This window comes from Musca domestica, unplaced genomic scaffold (genome assembly GCF_030504385.1).
Source record: "Musca domestica strain aabys unplaced genomic scaffold, Musca_domestica.polishedcontigs.V.1.1 29, whole genome shotgun sequence".
NCBI classification, from domain to species: Eukaryota; Metazoa; Arthropoda; class Insecta; order Diptera; family Muscidae; genus Musca; species Musca domestica.
In genome coordinates this window covers 3,569,613-3,595,090 of record NW_026712296.1, presented here as the reverse complement: position 1 = coordinate 3,595,090, position 25,478 = coordinate 3,569,613, and the positions used below count along the sequence as shown (strand labels likewise).

Below are 25,478 nucleotides of genomic sequence, written 5' to 3'. Positions count from 1 at the left end.
TAGTCAGCCAGCCAGCCCCACCACTAATGGGGAGGTAAGTTTATAAATAGCTTGGTGATTTGTTGCTGTTGTTGCTTTTGCCATTGTGCAGTGCTTATTGTGTTGTTGTTGGTTTAGTTGGGCAATACGTCACCACCTGGTGGGGTGAACAATTGAATTGTACGATGAGAAAAAAAAACCAAATACGAGACTTGTTTGCTGGTGATGTTGCTGCTGCTGCTGCCACCATCGTTAGTTGATGAAACGAAAACAAGACAGCAAAAATTAGTCTTCCAACAGAAGTGGACGCGTGAGGTTGTTCGGTCGTTCGCTTTAATTAATTTACCGTTTTTGAGAAAAATACGGAATATTTTCTAAACTTACCTGTGTGTTCGGGCTAAAATTGTTTTAGAGAAGAAATATAAACAAAAAAATGGCGGCAACTTTTCTTGTTTGGCGAAAGTAACAAATATTAAAGCTATGAAAACGGCTACAAATCGAATTGGTTATCAAATTTTATTTCGGTTTTTTTGTTTTATTAATTAAACAACAAATGTACAAATAATTATTATTAATATTTCAATACAAAAAAAATTAAATATTTTTATTAAAACACTTATAAAATTAAACATAAATAAATAATAAAATGGTGATAAAAAAAAAATGATGACAAAGGAAGGATTTGGTAAAAACACAAGATTTATGTGTGTATATAACATTTGAGGTGAAAATATATATTTTTTTTAAATTGAGCAATTTTGAATTTGATTATAAATCTTGTGTTGAAGCGCTTGTGATTACAAATGATGATGATACAGATTTTTTTTTAAACTTAAAACAAAAGCCTGAGTCGCATGAGTATTTTATGATTAAGCTTTTTTTAGTGAAGCGCATTTTGCAATGGCAATAAAACACGGAAACAAGTAATTAAATCTAAATAAATTAAAGCATATTTTTTAAATAATTTAACAAATAACATAGGTTATTTTATTTTTGTTTTGGTGATTTCTTATAACAAAAAACCCACAACAAATATATTGAAAATGATAATTCGATTTTGCCAAAAAGAAAAACGAAATGGAATTCAACATAAAAGAAAAGAGTTTAAAAAAAATATTAGTAATTGAACAAAAGAAGCACAAGAAAAAAGGCATAATTATAAAATCTCATGCAACATAACTACAACATAATTAAACAAATACATATAATATTATTAAAATATATAAAAAAGAGTAATAGAGAAAAAAAAAACAAGTGGAAATTCAAAAGAATTTTAAATAAAAACCAAGAAATGAAATCATAGAAATTAAATAGTAATAATTAAATATTTATAAATAATATTATAAAAAACAAGGGGTCAACACTTTTTAGCAGTACGGTATTCATAGACGACGATAGAAAACGAGAAACTTCTTTGTAAACAACATCAGCGAGCATCACCACCGGTATGGAGTAATGGCGGCGAGAAGGAGAGCTAAACAAACAACAAACAAACAGCAATAACAGCAAATCAATGAAGAGAGTATTTTCAAGAGAGTAGAGATTAACGAAATGGTAACCAAAGTAATTTTCAATTAGGACCAATTAACAGTCGCCGTTTAAGGATGAAAATAAATTAGCAACTTTCCCCATAAAAATTAATGGAAATTTCCATATTTATTTTGGAAGTATTTTTATTTTCTTAATTTTTGGGTGAAAAAATGCCCAAAGTACTGTGAAGGTTGTACTTTAAATGTTAACAAAAGTAATTTGTGTTTTGTTTGTGCTATATTATTATGTTATCTGAATGCTAGTTATCCAAAGACCAAATGTTAGGTCAGAGAAATGACGGCATTTACATTTTAAGGCCAACTAAAGATATCTGTTTGGATCTGAGGGCATTTACATTTTGAAGGCCAACTAAAGATTTTCAATACTAAGTTCATTGAAAAATATAACAGTTTTGGAATGTGGTACCCTGGATGAGCATTTATTAGCCGACTGTCATTGGCCATATAATCGAATTCATTTTTATTTGCTTTTTTGGGTTTCCTTAAACCCTATCCCAGCCGATCTTTTTGAGGTGGTCTCTTTTCACTCAATGGCTGATTGGAAATTCAATTTGGCATTTTCGGCTGAATTGTTAAAACTGGTCTTTACCAAGATTATAATCAATTGAATTTTTTAGATCCCATAACTATTTTCGGCACAACAAATAGAAGCCCTGATACATTCGGACATTTTCAAAATAAATTACTTGATTTTTTAGAAATCAGAAGCCTTAGAACGTTCGGACCTTTTCAAAATAAATTATTTGATTTTTTTAGGAATCAGAGGAGTAATCTTTAAACCTAAACTAAGAGATGGAACACCTTTAAAAATGCCAAATGGATTTTTCAGTTATTACCTCTGACCCATTATTTTTTTTGAAAAATTTGAGTCCGAAAATATTTTGGTAAAGAATTTTATTAATTTTTTATGGCATAATCTGGCAGATGAGGTATGGATTTTCGAAAATAACCAATAATAATTCCGAATTTTTAAAGCAAAACAGAAAAAATCTAGGGTCCTCTTAACAATTCTTGTTTTGCAACTTTTTCATTTATCCCTTGGTATGGAAACATAGGCCTATGTTCGTATTCAAAATTATAAACCTAAGACGAGGTTTACATTTATGCCCTTTATTTGCTTTTTAGTGATATATTTGAAATAAAAATGTAATGCCAGGACAGTAAACTTGATAAAGGGTTGATGGATATTTGATAATTTTCCTGTCAGTTAACTTGTTAACCGTCTATGGTAGAATTGGCCCTTGGCTAACTTCTTAATATTTTCAACACAGTAGTGTGAAATTTCCCCACTGTTGAACCTTTAGTTAATCCCCTAACCGTGAGTGGTGAAAAAGTGTCTTTGCTAACTATTTTGCAACTATTTTGCAACACTGCCCCTTAAATGTGAATATTCGATCTCTTTGGGTGTATGGTGAAAATTACACCTAACATCATTGGCGTTATTACACTACAAAGTTCGGGTTTTCTATCTTGAAACTTATTTAATTGGCTTGTTAACATTTATTCTTTTAAAAAAATTACTTTGGTTAAACAAAATTTTCAAATATTTTTTTTTGGTTTTTATAAAAATTACAATTAAATATTAACTAAAAAATATAAATTAATAATAGTTAAACCTTTTTATAAACGAAGGATGTTATGATTGTTTTTTTTTTAATTTTCATTTGATTTGTTGTTGCTGTTAAAGATGCTTGTTGTTTCAGTTTCCTGGCTGCATTTTATTGTCCAAAGAAAAAGGTTTGCTTTTTTCAAAAATTGTTTTTTTTTTCAATTTTTTTTTCTTATAAATATATTTTTTTTTCTATTTTAGATTTGGCTGTCAAGACTGGCATTTGATTTGATCTGACATTGTTGTTTATTGTTTGCGGCTCTTCAAACCAAACAGCAGAAACACATGAATCAACAACACAGAGCTGACGAATTACAAAACAATGAGGTTTTGTTGTTATGTTTTTTTTTTGTTTTAATTAATTAAATTAATCACGCCCGCCGCCGAAATCTCATTAGAATTGGCCAAGACCAAGCAAGACCGTGAGGGATGTTGGCCGGGTCAGAAGATCGAAGGCGAAGACAAGAAAAGATTGCCACATGACAATCATAATTTGAATCATTAGAAGACTATAAAAATATGTGCCAAAAAAGAATTTCGTAAATTTTTAATTTTACAGAATATTATTTTTTGTTGGTGTTGTCTGGGCTGTATTTTGTTGGGGATTGTAACATGTAAGTATGTTGTAAGAATATGTGTTGGACATGTGATAAATTGTTTGTGAATTAATAAAATGAAAACAAAAACAGAAATTGCATTTTTCTTTCGTACTTTCCTATTTTGAGAAAACAGAAAAAATGAAGAATAAAAACTTTATATCCCATAACCCTTTTAAATGTTGTTTTATTTCAAATTTAATTGGAAATTTCTAGGTTTGTTATTATTTTCTTTCTGTTGTTCAGACAATTCAATTGGAAAATGGAAATTAGCTGGCATATATTGATGGCTATCTTTTCTTTCTTAGAAATAATTTCAATAAAAAAAGAAACAGTTTTTGCGCACGTATTTTGGTTTTTCAAATTTTGTATAGCTCAGATTTATTGTTGTTGTATGTAATAAATACATTTGGTGTGCCGCACACACACACGCACTCCCTCATATGTATAGGCATATGGACATAGATACTCTCGACCAGCCATTCGGCCATTCTGGCAGATATAACAACCGTTGTGCGTCCAAATTAGAAATGTTTCAATATTTTTGCATCTTTTTTTGGTTTTGACTGAAAAAGGATTTGGAAAACTGCTATTTTTTGTGTCATACAAAGACTGACAGACAAGCGGGCGGGCAGGCAGGCAGAATAACCAACCAATACATATAAGCGCACACCGCACCGCTATATTTTATGCTAATTACTAAGTATTTATGTAGGAGTGGATGTGCGTTTTGCACACGAGCCCTCACCAAAAAATGTTGACTCAAAAATCTGTTTCGAATCATTTTCAAAAAAAAAAAAAAAAAAGAAGAAGAAACCAAAAAATAGCATCACCTAAATTTCAATACGTTTTGATGTGATTCATCTGGTCGTTTGCCGAGAGAGAGATAGGGAGATAGAGAAAGAAAAGAGAGGGATGGCCTGTGAAAGGGCCCTTTTAAAGGGTGAACATTTACGCATACATGTATATAGAGTGAAAGTAAAAAAAAATATTGTAGGTTGGCTTTTTTTCGATTTTTTAGGTCAAGAAATCTGAGTTATGTGAGAAAATTTTAAAAATTTTTGCATTAAAAAATGCAAAAATAATAAGTAAAAAAGCAGCTAAGTTCGACCGAGCCGAACTTTTAATAATCCCCACCATTTGGAAGGAACTTGGAAAATTTAAAATAAAAACTTCGGGAAAGTACCTCTTAAATGAAAAATGTTATATGAAGACTATACGAATTATGTCGCAGAAATCATAAAAATACCGAATATCGGGAGCTACCGTTATATGGGGGCTATACGAAGTCATGGACCTGCCCAGACAATTTTCTGTCATAGGCTGTAGTATGAAATATGAAATTTGAAATAATTCCGGTAAATACTGTCGCTAAAATCACGAAAATACCGAATATCGGAAGGTATCATTATATGGGAGCTATACGAAGACGTGGGGCGACGTGGGCCATTCACGAACTTAACCTGCCTACTGGTAAACTATGCATGTATGCAAAATTTTAGCCTTTAATCTGAATTCGTTCGAAGATAGCTTGACAGATGGACATCGCTAGATCGTTATAGAATTTTATGCTGATCCAGAATATGTATACTTTGTAGGGTCTATTAAAAATATTTCGAGGAGTTTCAAACGGAATGACAAAGTTAATATAACCTCCATAGAATGGTGGAGGGCATAAAAATTTGTACTGTATACAATAAGTAAACGTGACGTATGAGTTATGACAGCGATTATACGCACTAAGGGACCATAAAGCTTGTAAAATAGCCTGGTTCACAATATATGTATTAGTAGTTGTAAGGGACTTTCTCGCTTAGCCAAATCAATGGCATATACAAATCGAAAGAGAATACGTGTGCTTTGTTTATATTTTTCTCATTCGAGGCTCAGCTTTTATAAATCTGCCAACAGTAATTTGAAAAAAAAAATTGAAAAAAAAGGCCAGCAAATTTCCAAAGAAAAGAAAAAAGGTAAAGTCCTAACTCCACACTTCTCCGAATTTCCCCTCAAGAATCAATACCTGTCTGAAGTATCAAGATAAACATAACAATATCTATTTTTGACATTTTCTTGTTATTAAACTCATTTTTTGAGATTTTTTATTTTTTTTAGTTCTTTTTTTCACTTCATTCGAGGGGTTAATAAATAATAAATTAGTATATACTTTTTTGTAGTTTTTTTTCGAGTTAATTATTTCTATTCAAAAAATTATCATTGAAAATAGCAAACACTTTTCATTTGGACAAAAAAAAGTAATCCAAACCTAATATTATAGACTAGTTTAGTAGAACAACCACAGTTTGAAGATACTTCGTTTAATTTTTTTTTTTGCCAAATAATTTTGGAATTTTGTTTTGCAAAAAAATGGATTATCTTTCAAACTGTTGCTGATTTTGTTAATTTTTCATTTTCTCGTTTTCATTTTCATTTCGTTTTTTTCTGATTTCATTTCAATTTTTTAATTTTTTTTTTAATCAATTGCTCTATATGATCTTGGTATTTAAGTTTGTTGGGGGGGAGTTTGTGTATGTGTAAGGTATTTGTTGTTGTTTCTTTTTATCGTATAGGGACTTGTTTAAAATAGGTTTTCAATATTTTTTTTTTTTGTGTTTTGATTTGTTTGATCATTATGTTTAATCCTTACTTTTTACAGTTAATTTGGCCGATGATTCAGCTTGTCCTGTGGATGAGGTTGCACGTACGGTAAATACACCGGAATCTTCCTCATAGGTTGTTCCGATCAATAGTACGGCTGTATTGCCATCGAAAATCATCTGAAATGAAGATGAAGTAAAGAGAGATTTTGAATTAGTAATATTTTAGAAGAAAAAAAAAAAAAAAAAAAATAAATAAAAACAAACAAGAAAAAAAGTAGTAAGTTTGGCAGGACCGAACTTTGAATACCCTCTACCAAATGTAACGAATTCGGAAACCTCCAAAGTAAAAAAAAAAAACATGAAAATACCGAATATAGCGAAGTACCGATACATAGGGACTATTTTCTGTGACAGATTGTAGTACTCGTTACGAAGTGTCAATAAGAAATTTGAAATCATTCCGGTGAATAATGTAGCTACAATCATATAAATACTGGATATAGGGAGGCTATGCAAAGACCTGCATAGACAATTTTTTGTCGTTACGAAATGCAAATACGAAATTTGAAACCATTCCGGTGAATAATGTCGCTGAAATCAGCAAAATACCGAATATAGGGAGGTGCCGTTATATGTGGGATATACGAAGACCTAGACATGCATAGGCAATTTTCTGCCACAGGCTTCACACCAGATCCTTTGTTAATACAAATATTGGGATTTGCTTAAGTTGAGCCTAATCGGCTCAAAAGTAATATTCATTCAAAATTTTGACTCTTAGTGGGGGGGGAGGTATGCTTGAAAAACTATCAAAACTTATAGACAAATTGTGGCATATTCTTTTACTTGGCTGTGTAAAAAAATAGGAAGGTTGCAAGCTTTTGATCAGTTGATGATAGTTGATTTTGAAGGTTTTACATCTAGTTTTGACATTTTTGCCAGATTTTTGTTCTCGTACTCTTTGGGTAAAGCAGTTCTCTCAGAACGAATTTAGTTTAATTTTCTCTTTCAATTGTTTTTAATTTTCTCTTTCAATTTTTGTTTTTACAGATACACAATAATTTTTGTTGGACATTGTTCGAGAGCGATCGAAATCGATATTCGTCAAAAAAAAAAAAAAAAAAAAAAAAAAAAAAAATTAAAAAAAAAATTAAAAAAGCAATCCCATCATCTGTTGGCAAAAATACACATTAAAACTAGTAAGGAAAAGTCAAAAGTCGGACGGGCCGAATATATGATATCCTACACCACTATGCATATTTGGTAGAGCTCCCGTAGCAAAAAAAAAAAATATTTGAAGTAGATCATACAACTTATCAATAGATGACTTTAGAGCACTTATAATTTGGTTTCAGAGGAAACAAATATATATTAAGCAAATATATCGGAGCCGAGTTCCACAAAATGGGAACGTACGTCCCGAAATTCACTCCATTTGGGCTTATATTAGCACAATAAACCTGAAATAGGATAAAGGATATATATGGAAGCTATATTCAAATCTAAGCCGATCTCGATCAAATTTAGCAAAAGTATTTCTGAGCTATATCTGGTACCAAATATCATTGTTGTCGAATGCATATTACGAATGTAAGGGACTTAAAATACTTGCTTGCTTCTAGACTGAATTCGGTCGGATATGCCAAAATTCAAGTCATTTGGACTGATATTGGCTCGCACAATTTACCCGTAATCAGTTGAAGATATATGTGGGAGCTATATCCAAATATGAACCGATGTTAGCAAAATTTCGTACAATTATTTTAGAGCTGTATCTAATATCTGGCACCAAAGATCATTGTTGTGGAATGCATATTACGCGTGTGAGGGACTTTAACTCCCAAATCGGATGAAACAGGTATATTGGATGTACTTGTTTCTAGACTAAATTTGGTCGGACATAAGAAAATTCAGGTAATTTGGACTGATATTGGCCTTTTAGTGCATATTAACCCGAAGTCGGTTGAAGATATATATGGCAGCTATATCTAAATTAGAACCGATTCTCAATAGGGTTCGTCCGTGAGCCAAAAAAAAAAAAATATTGTTTGGAACATTTCATCCCAATTGGATAATAAATGCGACCTGCATTTTGTTCACAAGAATACATGGACAGACAGACGGACGGACAGCCGAATTGGCATACATAAATCGACTCAGAAAGTAATTCTATGAATCTGGTTCACTAGCACTAAATTTATTAAAACAAAATTCAAACGAAAATAAAGTGAAATATACTTACTTGAAAATCTGGTGTTTCCGGAATTAAAGCACCTTCACGGAACCACTGAACACTGGTTGGTTTCACTTTGCCCGTCACTGTTGTCTTAAATTGGGCTGGCATACCCTCCGACACGCTGACATCCTTCAGAGCGGTAATGGTGGGTGGAGCATCCAAATTCTCAATTGGTCGCACCTTCAATTGAGCACTGGTCTGAATGCTACCCAATTTGTTCTCGGCAATGCACTTGTAGGTGCCCTCATCTTCGGGGAAGGCCTCGGAGATGACAAGCTGATAGTATTCACCTTGACGGGACATTTGGAAGTAACGTGAAGGCTTCACATAGTTATCACCACGCATCCAGCGAGCCGTAGGAGTGGGTTTACCCTCGATGCGGCAACGGAAGATTACCTTGCTACCCTCTTCCACAGACTGACTCTTCAATTGTTCGACAATGTGAGGAGCCTTCTCTACACCCGGGGTAGTGGGTTTTTCGGGTTTGGCTGAGGATTGAACAACACAATCGGCATCACAGCGAGCCTCGCCAGCAGCATTCACGGCAACACATTCGTAGCGGCCGGTATCTTCGGCAGTTGGTTCAATGATCAACAATGTGTGAATATTGTCCTCCTCCAGCATCTTGAACTTAATGCTGGGCTGTAGCTTCATGCCATTCTTGATCCAGTAGACATCCATGGGACGGGTACCGGTGACCTTGGCATCGAAACGAGCCAACTGACCGGTGGTCACAGTAGTGCTTTGAATGGTATTTACAAAGCTGGGGGGAGCCATGCCACCCTTGCCAGCACGACGGCGTTCTTCAACGACCAAATTGGCACTGCACTTGGCGGTGCCTCCATGGTTCTCGGCAATGCAAGAGAATACGGCCGAGTCTTCAACGAACACTTGGCGAATAATCAAAATCGACTTGCCACTGAATGTGTGGATTTGCAAGTCGGGTGAGCTTTGAATGGGGAAGCTTTCGCGGAACCATTTGATCTTGGGCATGGGTTCACCATCGAATTCAACTTCGAATTTGGCCTGTTCATTCTCGAAGACACGGCAGGGCTGGATCTTCTTGGTGAATACTGGTGGCTTGGCTGGCTTAACGGGGCCCTTGACCACACGTTCTTGGATGGTGCCCTTGTGTTCTACCTCAGTTGTTTCAGTGGCGGTTATTTTGCGGGTAATCTCCATGTCGCCGACAACTTCCTTTTGGGTTTGTTGTTGTTTGTTCATGTGAACTTCACGGCCATGGACCGATGATTCAGACGGTTCCACGGGCTTTTGCTGGACGACACGTTTGGTAGTGCTTGTGGTGTTTTCTTCTTGTCTGTAAGGATGAGAAGAGGAGAGAGAGATGGATATTATTGGTAAGAATGCAAACTTGTCCATTGTTGTCCAATTTCTACTTACAAGTTCTCCTCATAGGACTGGGCCATACCCTTGGCTTGTGAACTGCTGACAATCTTTTCGCCAGGAATGGCATACTGATGATTATCCTTGCGCAAATTGACTTCCTTCAATAGCAGTTCATTGTCCAATTCCTGCAATTTGTTGTAATAATCTTCGGTCTTCTTCTTGCGCACAGTCTGTTGCCATTCCGGAGCTTCAGCCTTGTATTGCTTGGGCTTGAGATGTTCAACGCCCTTCAAAGTGGTACCACTTTGTTCGGCCAAATATTGCTTGCGTTCATCGAATACCTTTTCAAGTTCGTTTTCTTGACGTTCCTTTTGATAGGCAGTCAGTTCATAGTCGTACCAAGCTAAAGAGGTTAGAAATTAATGGGAAAAAAGAGAACATTTGAGAAGTTTGGAATTTGCTTGGGGTTACACAACACAATCGAACGGATAAACAGAAATCCATTTTTTTTCTTTGCTTGGAAGTGTCTTCCTTTTTATAAGGTCACTGAATATAAATTTTGATTTTTTTAACATTTATATATTTTTTATAATAAATATATACATGGGTGTTAGTATTTTCTTTTGAGGGAGAGTTTTTAGTAAGCTGTTATTAGTTACGATAAATTTGAAAAAAAGATATTCGACACACTCTAATTTTTCAGATTTTGGCTTAAACAAGTTGATTTAAAATTTAATTTAATAACAGTGCCTATTATTTTTATTGAAATTTATGATGGCTCAGATCCGTGCTTACAAAAATTGTTAATGTCAGAATGGCGCCCAATGTGAGGTTTGCATTATGAAATCCAGTTTTCGTACTTTTTGGTAACGGCCAATGCTCGATCAAAATCAGGATCGGCACACGATAGTGACGAAGTTTTTCGGCTAAACACAAATATACGAACCGCATGCATCCGGCAGGCATAACGAAGAGAATAAATGCTTTTATTTCTATGTTTAATCGCTCAGAATGACTGATCTACATGGTAAGGTTTGAATGAAGATTTCCGAAAATTATTAGAAAACCCCAAGTTGGGCGCCATTCATACATGAATAATATTTACATCCTGAACTGCAATTTGTTGCCATAACGAAGACAAATTCGACGTTCGACCAAATCGAGAACAGACGATAATGGTTGTGCCTGAGAAAAAGGAAAATATCCTTTTGCCAAAGGGGCAAATATTTGAAAGGTCAACGTTGGGCGCCATTCGTACATGAATAATATTTACATACTGAGTGGTCCCCATATAACTGTTCAATGGAATTGTCTGAAATTCTACATAAGGAGTTCCTTCTGAGTACTTTACCCCCTGAAAGACAATTTTCTATATAGGTTCACGATATCGTAGAGTAGAGTCCCCATACAATAGTGCCCATCGATATTAAGTGTTTTGATGATTTTAGCCAAATTATTCAATGGAATTGGCTTATAATCCACACAAGGAGTTCCTTCTGAGCACTTTACCTCCTGGAAGAGAATTGTCAATATAGGTCTACGTTTTAGTATAGCTCCCATATAACGCTTCACCGAGATATTCGGTATTTCCAGGATTTTTGCGACATAATTCACCGGAATTTCATATTTGAAGTTCGTAATGGGTACTACAACCTATGACAAAACAAGCAGGTCCACGTCTTAGTATAGTCCTCCCTTTATTCGGTATTTTGATAATATTAGCGAAATTATTTGTCGAAATTGTTTCGAATTTCATATTTGAAGTTCGGAATCTTTACGTTAGCTAAAAATTACTTATGCAGCACTACGTCTTGATATAGCCCCCATATAAAGGTTTTCATTTGAGCGGAATTTTTCGACGGATTTTTTTTTAATTTGTCAAGTGAAATGTTGCTGTTCGGCCCGGCCGGACATAGCTGATTTTTTACTTGTTAAGATTATAAAATCATTTTTTTGAAAATGTCCAGATGCGCTAACTAAGGCAAATCCGACGTTTGACCAAACAGAGAAAAAAGAGAACAATCTTTAGAGTATGTTCTCTTTTTCTCATACACGCTGTTATGTATTCTGTCTGTTTTCTTTTCGGTCGACCCTGTAGTGGGATTCTCTAAATCTAATTTTGTGAGCTACCGATAAATGTCGGTAAAATTACAACGCAAATTATGAATGAAAAGTCTAAATTAAAGTTGGCAACTCTAACGCTAACCGTATGACTAGTTGCACCTATTTTATTTTGGTCCCTAAAGTTTTCTTAATTACCGAAGTTATTAGCATTTTGAGTTTAACGAGTTTTGTTGGCAATTCAAAAAATAAGTTAGAGAATCGCACCACTTATCTAAATCAACTACTTGCGGAGCGGTCTAAATCTTTAAAAGGAGATATAAGTCGTTGTTATCGTCCCAAATCGAACTGTTATATGCGAAGAATTTTGCGAATAGAACTTGTCCTGGGTACGACACTTAAATGAATCTTACGCCTGTTTAGGTTGTAAATAGTGTTAATGTATGAATGGCGCCCAACGTGGGGTTTTCAAATATTTGTCCGTTTGGCCATCTAAATTAAAGGGATCTTTCTCATATTGAATCGGCATTGACATTCTTAAAGGAAGGAACACTTGGCTCCATAAACGGGAAAACATTACTGCATTTTATGAGGTCATGAGGACGTTACAGTTCTAAGAAGAGACAAAATATTTTTGGTATCTTCTACCAAATTTAAAATGCATTTTGGTTTTAACGATGTTTTTCGGCAATTCAAAAAATGAGTTAGAGAATCGCACCACTTCTAATTCACATCCAGGCTTTTTTCTATTCGTTAGAACAATAAAATTACATTCAAAATATTTTCGATTGAATAAAATATGTTATTAAGTGTTTCTTATTTCGAAAATTATAGAAGTGCTACATCTAATATGAATACGCTATATCTTAAGAAAGTTGTCGTCCCAAATCGAAAAGTTATATGCGAAGAATTTTACGAGTAGAACTTGTCTTGGTTGCGGCACTTAAATGAATCTTACGGCAGTTTAGGTAGTAAATAGCGTTTATGTATGAATGGCGCCCAACGTGGGGTTTTTAAATGTTTGTCCCTTTGACTCATCTAAATGAAAGGGATCTTTCTCATTTTGAATCGGTTTTGACGCTATTAAACGAAGGAACGCTTGGCTCCATGAATAGGACACCACTGCATTTTACGAGGTCATGAGGACGATTCGGTTCTAGAGAAGTATGATATTGTCGTTGGTCATAAACAGATAAACCAATTTTGGAACATTTTACCAAATTTAAAAACTATTTAAAAAGCCTTTTATTGCCATCGCAGGTTTCTTCTTCGTTGGTGTATAGAATAGAATATAGAATCATATTCAAAATATCTTAGATTGAATAAAAAAATATTGGTATAGGTTTTATTTCAAAAATTACCGAGTTGATATTAGAAGTGCTACTTCTATTATGGTACTTTTTTCGGTAGTATATACATTAAAAAAATCAAATACGCTATATGTTAAGGAATATAAATAACAAAAAACACATGCTTGATAAAAACAAAAAACAAAATTTAACAACTGCCACATAAATCACTATGAACTAATTGAGAATTATTGTCATATAAAACAATGTGAAATGCAATGGAAACGAATACACAATTCCATAGCGTATACATAAAATTATTTTGTAAATTATGGGGATTTCTTAGCTGATACTGGGGGTTACACGCAAAAAAAAGAACACACACAGACACATTTTATTGTTATTCTTCATTATACTACCCATCTACTCAGAATCCTTATATTCACCACTTCCAGACTTTTGTTAGGTTAGGTTAGAAAAGCGTCGCTTGGTGATTCATTCCCACAATCCATATTGAATTTTGGGGGCACTACTAGATAACCGTTGATATGTTGCAGCTTGCATATGATGAACGGGAATATTTACAAATGGAGCAGAAGAGAGAGAGAGGGAGAGACAAGGATGGGGAGGAAAAAGAAGGAATGGGAAAGAAAGGGGGAGGGAAGGAGGGTGTTTGTTTTGTTTGGAAATAATAGGTGTGTTTTTTTTTTGGTTCTTGTGATTTGTGGGGTCTTTCATTTGTGTTTAGTTTGTGGACAGTTAAGTTTTTGGATTTTTTATATTTTTTCATTGGAAATTTAAATGTGGCTTGTATGTATATTTTACAATGTCCTCATGTATTCTTTGTTAAGTTTCGTTTACTAAAAAAATTCACTTGGCAGGTTTGTGGTTTTAAAATTGTGTTATTGTTTCAATATCAATCAATAAAAAAAATAAACTATTTTCAAAAAAATAAAGCTTGTTTTTCTGGTGGTGTTATTTTCAGTTTTGTTTTTGTGGTGAATAGAGCTTAACTTTTGTGTGTTTGAAAATAATAATAAAAAAAAAATTGTATTAATAATATTGCAATACTTACGACGTGGTGAATTCTTAAGGACGCCACGGAAATCATCGGAACGGGCCACAACATTCAATTCGGTTGAGGCAATTGATTCGCCAACAGAATTGCGAGCAATGACTTCGACTTTACCGGTATCGTATTGACGTGTTTTTGGAATATCCAAATGGAACATTCCATCGTTTGTGAGCTTGTAACGTGAACCCTAAACATAAGCGGGAAATGAGGTTAGTTCTCCTGGTTTGTTTAGGCATTTAGAAAAGTACAACTTACAGATACAACTGTATGGCCATTGATCAACCACATGACTCGGGGTCTGGGATGGCCAGTTACACGCACACAGAATCTAGCAGGTTCGCCCTCTTCCACGGTTTGTGGTTCCAGTTTGCTAACAAACATGGGTTTCGATCTAGGCTTGGCATCAGGATCAACTTCTTCGGGAACACTGGAACAAAAGTGAACAGAAATAATAAAATAATTTGATTTCAGGATATTGAAACAATTTTGGAATACGTGTGAGATAAAAAAAATTCCAACAAAGTCAAATGCCATAATTTTTACATTTTTTTTTAAATTTTATTGAATGAAAGCAAAAAATATTGGAAATAGCATCAAATTTTAGAATAGGTTTAGATTTGTTCTGTTTCGCAAGTAGTTGCTTAAGATAAGTTGATTTTTTTTCAAACGTCGATTTTTTTCGTTGTGAGAGCAAATTGGATTTTATTGCATTTGTAGTATGTAATCATTATTCATGGCGCCCAACGTGGGGCTTTCAAATATTTGCCCCTTTGGCAAAAGAATTTTCTCTTTTTTCTCAGACATAACCATTGTCGGCTGTTCTCGGTTTGTTCGAGCGTCGAATTTGTCTTCATTATGACAACAAATTGCGTTTTATTGCATTTCAGGATGTAAATATTATTTACAGGGCGAGATAAAAAAACCGCAACAAAGCCAAACGCCATAATTTTTAATTTTTTTTAAATTTTGGTGAATGAAAGTAAAAATGTCGGAAATAGCATCAAATTTTAGAATGAGTTTAGATTTGTTCGCACTGGTCACCTTTGGCACGAATTATGACCTTCAAATGGCCAATGAAACCGTCACACGCTGCCCGAATGTTGCTCTGCGGTATTTTGCCCCTTCTAAGCGATGCGCTTGCTTGAGGTGATCAACACTTTGGTATTTTTTAGTGTCAACCTTGCGGCCAAAACGTTTTAAGGCTTTAATAAACCTCTCCAGAATATTTTCGCGATAATATTCGGCATTTATTCCGATGCCACAGTCGATTAATACGAGCGGAGAGCGACCATCGGGTGTTATGGCGGCCCACACCATCACCATGGCCGGCGCTTGAGTCCTGGTGGCTAACCGAAGGTGCACATTTTCAGCTGACCTCTTTGGCTGAACAACAAATGTTTTCTCATCGGAGAAAACCAAATTCGGCAGTTCACCACTTTCGGCCAAGCGAAGCAAGTCTTTAGCTCTTTTGAGTCTATTTTCTTTCTGTTGCGGTGTAAGTTCTTGCACTTTTTGGAATTCAATGGCTTTGCCCAATGCTCATTTTTCAATATTTGGCGAATGCCGAATATTGAGATATGTTCAACCCACGAGCCATTTTTCGGCCACTGCAACGTGGGCTTCGATCAAGTCGCTTCTTTATTTTCGAACCATTTCTTGCTATTTTCTTCCGTCCACTTCCTTGACGAGCGATGGTACGAGACACAAAAGATTTATTCACATTTAAATGCTGGAGTGCTCTAACGATGGCCACTTGGGGTTTTTGCAGTCAAATATAAAGAAATCACACTATCACGCTTGAATTCCATGCCGAATAACCTTTTTCTGGAAAATTCTCACTAAAATGCTTTTGTACGCTTCTAAACAATATAATGAGCTGTCACTGGAATAATTTTAACAACTGTCGGACGAGTGGCTTAGAAATGACAGCAGTCTGAAGTTGGTTGCAGTTTCTTTTTATCTCACTATGTATTCCGAAACTTTCATTATTTAATTGAATTCCTAACATTGGTCCTATCTTTCTTCCAAACTAAGAATAATAAACTGACACTTGATACTTACACTTGCCAAGAGGCTTCCATTTCGCGAATGCGATCAATGCTGTGCATATGAGCTGGCAATTGGGAGTCATAGACAATGCCTGGTTTACCAGCTACCTTAATGACAGCTCTGGTCTCATCTTTGCCATACAAATTGGTGGCCCTGCAAACATATTCACCGCTATCTTCGGGATAGATCCAGCCAAAGTTCATGGCTACATAACCGAAATCGTAGATAGGTTGGAAACGATTCTCTGCGAAAGAAAATGACAAAAAATATGAGTAAATCAAACAAAGTCACATTAAATTGCAGCTTCAACTTACTGTACAACAATGGTTTGCCATTGAAGAACCATTCCACCTTCATGTTGGGATCACCGACCGGTGCCAACTGACATTCAAACTTGGTCTTGCTCATTTCGGTCAAAGTGGTTTGATCCTTGATTTGGGTCACAAAACGAGGTGGTTGCTTGCGATCCGGATCGAAAAGATCATCTTCGGTCAAATGTACCTCGGAGGTATATTTCTTGATTGTAGCCTCCATCTGGGTTAAGGTCTCAGAGCGTTTCATGCCACGTGGCACTTGATTTTGCAACATAATTGATGGCAGTTTCTTGCATGACACGGTGGCCTTGGTGCGTGCTTCGCCGTGCTTGTTGTAGGCACGACATACATATTCACCCGAATCCTCAGCATAGACATACAAAATGTCCAGCGATACAAAGCCCATGTCGAAAATATTTCTGTAGCGGTGACCCGAAGGCAACAGCTTGCCGTTGCGATACCATTCAATGCGCAAGTTGGGATCATTCTTAGGCTCCACTTGACATTCGAAGCGTACGGCTTCAGCTTCTTCGACGGTGGTCGAGGCAATTTCTGTGACAAAGATTGGTGGTCCGAAATCGACCTCTTCCTCCTTGGGCACATCGGGAATACGGCCCTGTTCCAATTCCTTAAGTTTTTGAGCAGTCATACCATCAGGCAATTGAGTGTCGTAGACAATGTTGCTCTTGCCCTTGCAGGTAACCTTGGCAGTGGTGGTAGCAGTGCCCCATTTGTTGGTGGCACGACAGGTATATTCACCAGAATCACGAGCATAAATGTAGTCAATGTCCAAGGCAATGAAGCCAAAGTCGTTGAGTTGATGCACTCGGGAACCGGTGGCCAAAGGACGTCCATTATAGAACCAATCGATACGCATTGTGGGATCGCCGACAGGTTCGACACGGCAATCAAAGTGAATGGGACCACCTTCTTGGACATCCAAATTGTCCTTGATGTCCTCAGTGAATCTAGGTGGATTGGGTTGTTCCTCATCGATGACCATCTCCTCGCGTTTGTGCATGTTCTCTTCGAGCTTCTGAAGGCTCTCGGTGCCGGTACGGAAGTTAGATGGCAATTGGGGTTCCATGACGATGCCTTGGCGTCCCTTGACTTGCAATTTGCACGACACTGTGGCTTCGCCGTGCTTGTTGGTGGCCTTGCAGGTGTAAAGACCACTGTCGCGTTGGTAGCATCCGGCAATTTCCAAAATAACAAAACCAAAGTCATTGATGGTCTTGATGCGTGATCCAGACCACAAGGCCTTGCCATTGTGGAACCAGTCAACACGCATGCTGGGATCGTTGATGGGTTGCAGGCGGCACTCAAAGTGGGCCAATTGATTCTCATTGATCACCATGTCGAAGGGTGTGGTAATGAATTCTGGTGGCTTGCCAGTATCATCGTCGGGCACGAACTCCGTGCTGCGAGCACCCAAACCTTCCAACTCAGCAATGCGATCAATGGTGCCTTCCATGCCCTTGGGCAATTGCGATTCCATAATGATGCTGCGCTTGCCTTGAATCTTCATAATGGCTGTGGTCACAGCTTCACCATACTCATTGATGGCACGGCAGGAGTATTCACCCGAATCTTCTGGGTAGACGGGCGATATTTCCAAGATAACAAAGCCAAAGTCACAGAATGTGCGGAAGCGAGAACCGGCCTTAAGAGGACGGCCATTCCAGAACCATTCGACGCGAAGTTTAGGATCATCTGTGGGTGTAACACGAGCCTCGAAGTGAGCATTTTCACCCTCACGCATGTTGTCGATGTTCTCCAGGGGCACAGTAAACATGGGGGCCTTGCCCTTGCTTTCCTCAACAGTTTCGTCGCGAGTGCGTACCATGCTGTACTCCAGATTGGCAATCTTCTCCAAACCACCTTCCATGCCACGTGGCAATTGAGAGTCCAAAATCAAGTTGGCCTTGGATGTGCACTTGAGTGTGGCTCTGGTCACATCTTCGCCATATTTGTTGACGGCGCGGCATTCATAAACACCAGAGTTCTCCTCATAGCAGTACAGAATGTCCAAGATAACAATGCCGAAATCGTGGAAAGTACGGAAACGATGACCATGTGGCAATTTCTTGCCATTGAAGAACCATTCCACCTTAAGATCAGGATCGGTGATGGGTGTAAGGCGAGCCTCAAAGTGAGCACTTTGACCTTCAACCAATTTGGTGACATCGGTGATTTGGGTAATGAACTTGGGTGGTTCGGCGACAACAGGTGTCGAAGGCACCTCATGGCCTTGAGGGCATTCCAATTCTCTGATTCTTTGCAGAGAATCAGGTTGCAAGCTGTCGTAGAAGACACCGCCGCGACCACGGCAGTTGAGGGTGGCACGAGTAAAGTCCTCGCCGTATTTGTTGTAGGCACGGCACACATATTCACCACTGTCATGATCTTGCAAGTAGGAAATATCCAAGACGACATAGCCGAAATCGGATACGGTCTTGATGCGATTCGAGTGACGCATGAGCTTGCCGTTGTGGTACCATTCCACCTTAAGGTCGGGATCGTTGACTGGGATGAGAGTGCATTCGAAGTGAGCCGATTGGCCATCCTTAAGACCCTCCACGGATTTGATGTGGGTGGTGAAGACTGGTTTCTGGCCACGTGGTTTCTCAACGCACTCCAAAGTGCAGCTAATTTCGGCAGAGCCATATTTGTTGGTGGCGCGGCAAGTGTAGGTACCGGTGTCTTCAATCTTGGTACCCAAAATCTCCAAAGCAACCATGCCAAAGGCGTAAATGGTGCGGACACGGTGACTTGCCTCCAAAACCTTGCCATTGAAGAACCATTCAATGACCATGCTTTGGTCTCCGGTTGGGATAAGATTGGCCTCGTAGTGAGCAATTTCACCCTCACCAATGTCGGCAATGTTGGTGAATTCAGTGGTGAAGCGTGGAGCCATACCTTCTTCTTCCTTCTCGGGTTTGCTGCCATCCTTGCGCAGAGATTCTTCCAAGTCTTGAATTTGTTCCAAGCCTTCGGCACCCTTTGGATGTTGGGTCTTTTCGATAATGCTTTCCTTGGTGTCGCAGAAGATTGTGGTTGAGGTGAAGGCTTCACCGGCCTTGTTGTAGGCCTTGCAGGTGTAAATACCCTGATCACGGGCATACACTTCAATCATGTCCAAGGTGACGAAACCGAATTCGCTGGTCATCTTGAAACGAGAACCGTGTTGCAACAACTTGCCATTGAAGTACCATTCAATGAAGAGGTTAGGATCCTCCTTGGGTTCCACATTACCCTCCAAGTGCAAGGGTTGAGCTTCGGACAAATGGAACTCAGCCTGCAATGGTCTGGTCCAGACAGGGGCAGGATATTGGGTTTCTGGCTTGACAACATCGCGGTTATAACGATTCGCCAATTCCTCCTCAGTTTCCTTGATGGCCTCCATACCAGCCTCGCCTTGAGGATGTTGGGTATCGAGGAACATAATCTTGCCACTGGTACACTTCAAGGTACCCGATGTGGTGGCTGAGCCCTTGCTGTTGGTGGCCTTGCAAGTATAGATACCGCTGTTCTCAGCATACAAATTGGACATGTCCAAGGCACAGTAGCCAAAGTCGTAGATGGACTTGAATTTGGCAGCGGCTTGCAAAGGTTGGCCATTGTAGAACCATTCAATCTTCATGGTAGGATCACGTGATGGTTCAACATTGCATTCGAAGCGACCGCTATCGCTCTCCTTGCACTCAATGTTGTTCAAATGAGTAATGAAGACGGGAGTCTCGTAGACAGGTTCAGCGGCCTCAGGACGACCAGGTTTGGGGGCCTCCAATTCACCAATGCGAGGCAAAGAATCAGGATGCAGAGATTCGGCTTGCAACCAATGACGATCTTCAATCTTGAGGGAGCAAGTGGATACGGCTTCGCCAATTTGGTTGGTGGCTTTGCAAGTGTAGATGGCCGAATCGTCGGCACGCAAGCCATTGATGGACAAAGTGACCAAACCGAAATCGAAAGTGCTGCGGATGCGCGCACCAGTGGTAAGAGAAATACCATTCTTGAACCATTCAATGCGCAAATTGGGATCGGCACGAGGTTCCACCTGAGCTTCCAGAAGGACGTGCTGACCTTCGCTCAATTTGTCGTAGCTTTGCAGATGGGTGGTAAAGACTGGAGCCTGTTGTGGTGTGGTGTCCACGAACATTTCGGGAACACGGTTCATGGAGGCTTCCTTCAAGCGAATAGCTTCCCATGACTCAGGAATCAAGGGTTCGCCAGCGATGTTGGCCTTAGTCTTGACCTTCATAGCCGTAGAGGATACAGCCTCACCAGCAGCATTGTAGGCACGGCACATGTAGACACCGGCATCTTCGGGAACAATGGAGCTAATGTCAAGAGTGACAAAGCCAAAGTCGTTGGTGGTCCTCAAACGCGAACCCATTTGCAATTCGACGCCATTGATGAACCATTGGAATTTCAGAGATGGATCACCAACTGGCACCACACGAGCCTCAAAGTGGGCATGTTGTCCTTCCCATACCTCCGAAGGACCGGTAAGCAATTGGGTGAAGATAGGCTTTTCGAATGCACGCTCAGGCTCAACGGGACGAGGTGCTGGTGGACGCTCCAACTGATGAATGCGGCTGATACTGTCTGGATGTTGAGTATCCATTTGGATACTAGCCTCAGTAACGACACGCATAGAGGCGGTGGTGACAGCCTCGCCCAGGGGATTGACGGCGCGGCACATGTAAACACCTTCGTCTTCTTTGCGAATGTGAGAAATGTCCAAGGAAACATAGCCGAAATCGTGTTGTTTGGTAATGCGAGAGCTGTCCTCAATGATCTTCTCATTGCGGTACCACTCAACCTTGAGGTTGGGATCGCCAACGGGAATGAGACGGCATTCGAAGTGAGCGGTCTGGTGCTCATTGATGCGATCGATGTTTTGCAAGGGTTGGGTGAAGACTGGACGTTGTTTGGTACCGGGTGTCTCCAACTCGGGACGTTGGAAGGGAGCAGTCGACTCCAGTTTACGAATCTTCTCCAAACCTTCGGGATGTTGAGTATCGGAAATGATGGTGCCACGGGCAATGACGCGCAAGTTGGTGGAGGACACGCACTGACCAAGAGCATTGACAGCACGTACCGAATATTCGCCGGCATCTTCGGCCACAGCGTGGGTAATATCCAAGGCCACGTAGCCAAAATCGAAAGTGATGTGGAAACGAGAGGCCGAGGGCAATGGCTTTCCATTGTGATAGAATTCGATGCGCAAATTAGGATCGTGCACGGGCTGAACTTGAGCCTCAAAGTGGGCAGTTTCACCTTCGTAAATTTCGGTGCTGCCACGCAACTCAACACTGAAGTGAGGTGGGCTGATGGGTTGATCGCTAATCTCGGTACGGCGCACGGGAACCTTGGATTCCAATTTCTGGATCTTCTCCAAGGCATCCGGATGTTGGGTGTCCAAAATCATGCTGCGGCGATTCAATACGCGCACATTGCAGGTGTTCACAGCTTCGCCTAGGAAATTGGTGGCCTTGCACATGTAGGTGCCGGTATCTTCGCCATAGACATAGAGGATGTCCAAGGCAACATAACCGAAATCGTGGGTGGTTCTATAACGATGACCTAGCGGCAGTTGCTTGCCATTGCAGAACCATTCAATCTTCAAGTTAGGGTCATTGATTGGCTCGACACGGCACTCCAAGTGAGCGTGTTCGCCCTCCTTCAGATGTTCCAAATTGCTGAGAGGAGTTAGGAAAATGGGTTTTTGACCCTTCTCTTCGACTTCCACCTTCTTGGGAGCGGCATGGGTCTCCAGTTGACGAATCTTTTCCAGGCGCTCAGCATCGAGAGTGTCGAGGTCCAATGTCTTGTTTGCTGGAATGGGAAAACAGAAATTACCATTTCGAATTTTGGAACACATAACCTGTCAAGTGCTACCGAGTAACTCTTACCTGTTACGTTTACAGCACAAGTCGTTACAGCTTCCCCTACAGCATTCTTTGCCTTGCACATGTAGGTACCGGTGTCTTCGGCATGGGCATACAAAATATCCAAAGCTACGAAACCGAAATCGTATGTGGTCTTGAAGCGATGACCGGTTTGGATGGGTACTCCGTTGCAGTACCATTCCACTTTCATGGTGGGGTCATTGACGGGCGTCAAAGTGGCCTCCATATGGACAGGCTTGCCTTCGTTGGTGTTGACATTGCGCAATGGACGGCCGAATTGTGGTCTCTCGGCCATGTATGTTTCCTCTTCAACGCGACGTTGATAGCGGGAAGCATCTTCCAAGTGGTGGATCTTTTCCAAGGCTTCTTCGTGTTGAGTTTCATGGCTGATGCCGGAGCGCGATTGAACATTGAGGACAATCGAGTTGATGGCTTCACCCAAATTGTTGGTGACGCGGCAGGTGTATTCACCGCTGTCCTCGGCGTAGACGGTCAAAATGTCGAGAGCGGCAAAGCCAAAATCGTAGGTGGTACGGAAACGATGGCCAGTGTTCAAAGGCTTGCCGTTGTGGAACCATTCAACCTTGAGGTTTGGATCGGGATAGGGTTCAATGCGACATTCGTAATGGGCACTTTGTCCCTCAACCAAATTGGTGGGACCAATGAGTTTGGTCACAAATCTGGGAGCCTGGGTCACCACGTACTCTTCTTCCTCACGGCGTTGGTAGCGGCTGTGATCCTCCAGTTGATGGATCTTGTGCATGGCAGCCTCATGTTGAGTTTCCATTTGAATGGATGTCTTCGATTGGACAATCAAAGAAGCCGAAGTAACGGCTTGTCCAAGTTCGTTGGTAGCACGGCAGGTGTAGGTACCGGAATCCTCTGGGTTGACATATTTCATGTTGAGAGCCACATAGCCAAAGTCGTGCATGGTGGTAATGCGATTGGAAGCCTCAATGGGTTGACCATTGCGCAACCATTCGACCTTCAAATGTGGGTCACCAACGGGAATCAGACGGGCCTCGAAATGCACAGCCTGACCTTCGGCTACACGGGAATCACGCACGGGCAATGTAAAGACAGGTGCCTGGGTGATGATTTCTTCCTGGGCACTCATGCGTTGGCGTTTCGTGGATTCCTCCAAATGTTGCAAGCGTGGCAGGGCACTTTCATGCTGAGACTCGGAGTAGATGGCCTTCTTGGTATGGACAATAGCTACAGCCGAGGTGATGGCCTCACCAATGGCATTGTAGGCACGGCAGGTGTAGGTACCAGCATCCTCGGGCAAACAGGACATAATGTCCAAAGCAACGAAACCAAAGTTGTTGGTTTCGGTGAAACGGGAACCCGATTTCAATGGCATGTTATTGTGGTACCATTCGACGCGCATGGAGGGATCCGAGACAGGGATTAAACGGCACTCGAAGTGGGCACGTTGATTTTCCTTGATCTCCACATTCTTTAGGGAAGTGGTGAAGACGGGGGCCTGTTTGGTAGTCTCATCGATTTCTTCACGGCGTGAGTAACGGGAACGATCTTCCAAATGGTGGATTTGTTGGAGACCGGTCTCATTTTGGGTAACGGTAACAATTTGCTCGGAGCTGCGGCACAAAAGCTCAACCTGAGTTTCATCCGAGCCAATGGCGTTGACAGCACGGCAGGTGTAGACACCGGAATCCTCGGCAATAAGGTCGACAATATCCAAGGCTACATAGCCAAAGTCGTGGATGGGACGGAAACGGTGACCAACGGTGATGGGACGGCCGTTCTTGAACCATTCGACTTTCAAGTTGGGATCGGTAACTGGTTCGATTTTGCACTCGAAGTGAGCACGACCACCTTCACGAGTATTGGTAAGGCTCTTGGGGTGTGTCAAGAAGCGTGGAGGAATGGTAACGATTTCCTCGTCGATGTATTCACTGCGACGGTAACGCGACGAGTCTTCAAGGTAGGCAATCTTCTGCAGACCAGACTCATTTTGAGTTTCCATAATTAAATCGCTCTTGGCCACAATGCGGACAGAGCAGGAGGTAACAGCCTCGCCCAATTGATTTCTTGCCTGGCAGGTGTACACACCAGAATCGGCGGCATAGCAGCCCAACAAATCGAGGGCTACGTAATCGAATTCATAGGCTGGACGGAAGCGATGACCGGTCTTCAGGGGCTGGCCATTGACAAACCATTCAATGCGCATGCTGGGATCACCGACTGGTTGCAGACGGCATTCCAAATGGACATTGGTGCCCTCCATGGTTTCGATGTTGTGTAGAGGTCGGGTGAATTGAGGAGCCTGCATAATGGTGATGTCCTCTTCGCCGGTGTAGTGGCGGCGGGAGGCTTCCTCCAGCTGTTGGATGTGCTCCAACGACATTTCATTTTGGGTTTCAGTCACAATGTCGGAACGATCAATGACACGGACACAGGCCGAAGTGTGGGCACTACCCAAATGGTTGGTGGCACGGCAGGTGTATTCGCCAGAATCCGATGCGGTGGCTTGGATAATATCCAAGGCAACGAAACCAAAGTCGTAATAGGTTCTGAAACGAGATCCCACGGTAATGGGACGACCATTGTGGAACCATTCAACACGCATGGTGGGATCACCCATTGGTTCGAGACGGCACTCCAAGTGAATGTTTTTGCCCTCGTGCAAAGGCTTGGGATCCGACAAAGGTTGTACGAAAATGGGCTTGGACTTGGAGATTTCCTCGATGTCGTATTGAGGTTCAACGAATTGTTTGTTCTCCAAGTGTTGGGTCTTCTCATAGAGGCCACGGTGCATGCTGGATGTGTCGATGCTGGAACGAGCTGGAATTTAAAGCGAAGTTAGGAAAACAGCTTCTATAGATATTTAAAAA

At 40.1% G+C, this 25,478-nt stretch overlaps 1 protein-coding gene and 1 long non-coding RNA gene across 3 annotated transcripts in view; one reads left to right on the top strand and one right to left on the bottom strand.

Moving 5' to 3' along the window:
* Positions 1-25,478, bottom strand: part of LOC101899878 (titin) — a 139,111-nt gene that overhangs the window by 102,980 nt on the left and 10,653 nt on the right. Inside the window, exons 6-13 of the mRNA XM_059124487.1 lie at positions 22,624-25,428; positions 16,703-22,546; positions 16,401-16,632; positions 14,595-14,766; positions 14,340-14,526; positions 9,969-10,317; positions 8,574-9,885; positions 6,379-6,508 (exon numbers count right to left, since the gene is read on the bottom strand). Of these exons, the coding sequence (XP_058980470.1) occupies positions 6,379-6,508; positions 8,574-9,885; positions 9,969-10,317; positions 14,340-14,526; positions 14,595-14,766; positions 16,401-16,632; positions 16,703-22,546; positions 22,624-25,428 (11,031 nt within the window). The remainder of the gene's footprint in view (positions 1-6,378; positions 6,509-8,573; positions 9,886-9,968; positions 10,318-14,339; positions 14,527-14,594; positions 14,767-16,400; positions 16,633-16,702; positions 22,547-22,623; positions 25,429-25,478) is intronic.
* On the top strand, positions 177-3,420 carry LOC131803341 (uncharacterized). Of its 2 annotated transcripts, none has more exons than XR_009342529.1 (2): positions 177-441; positions 1,211-3,420. It is a non-coding gene; the product is annotated as an uncharacterized LOC131803341 (long non-coding RNA). The 2 variants fall into 2 exon arrangements; XR_009342528.1 differs by having other exon boundaries at positions 177-534.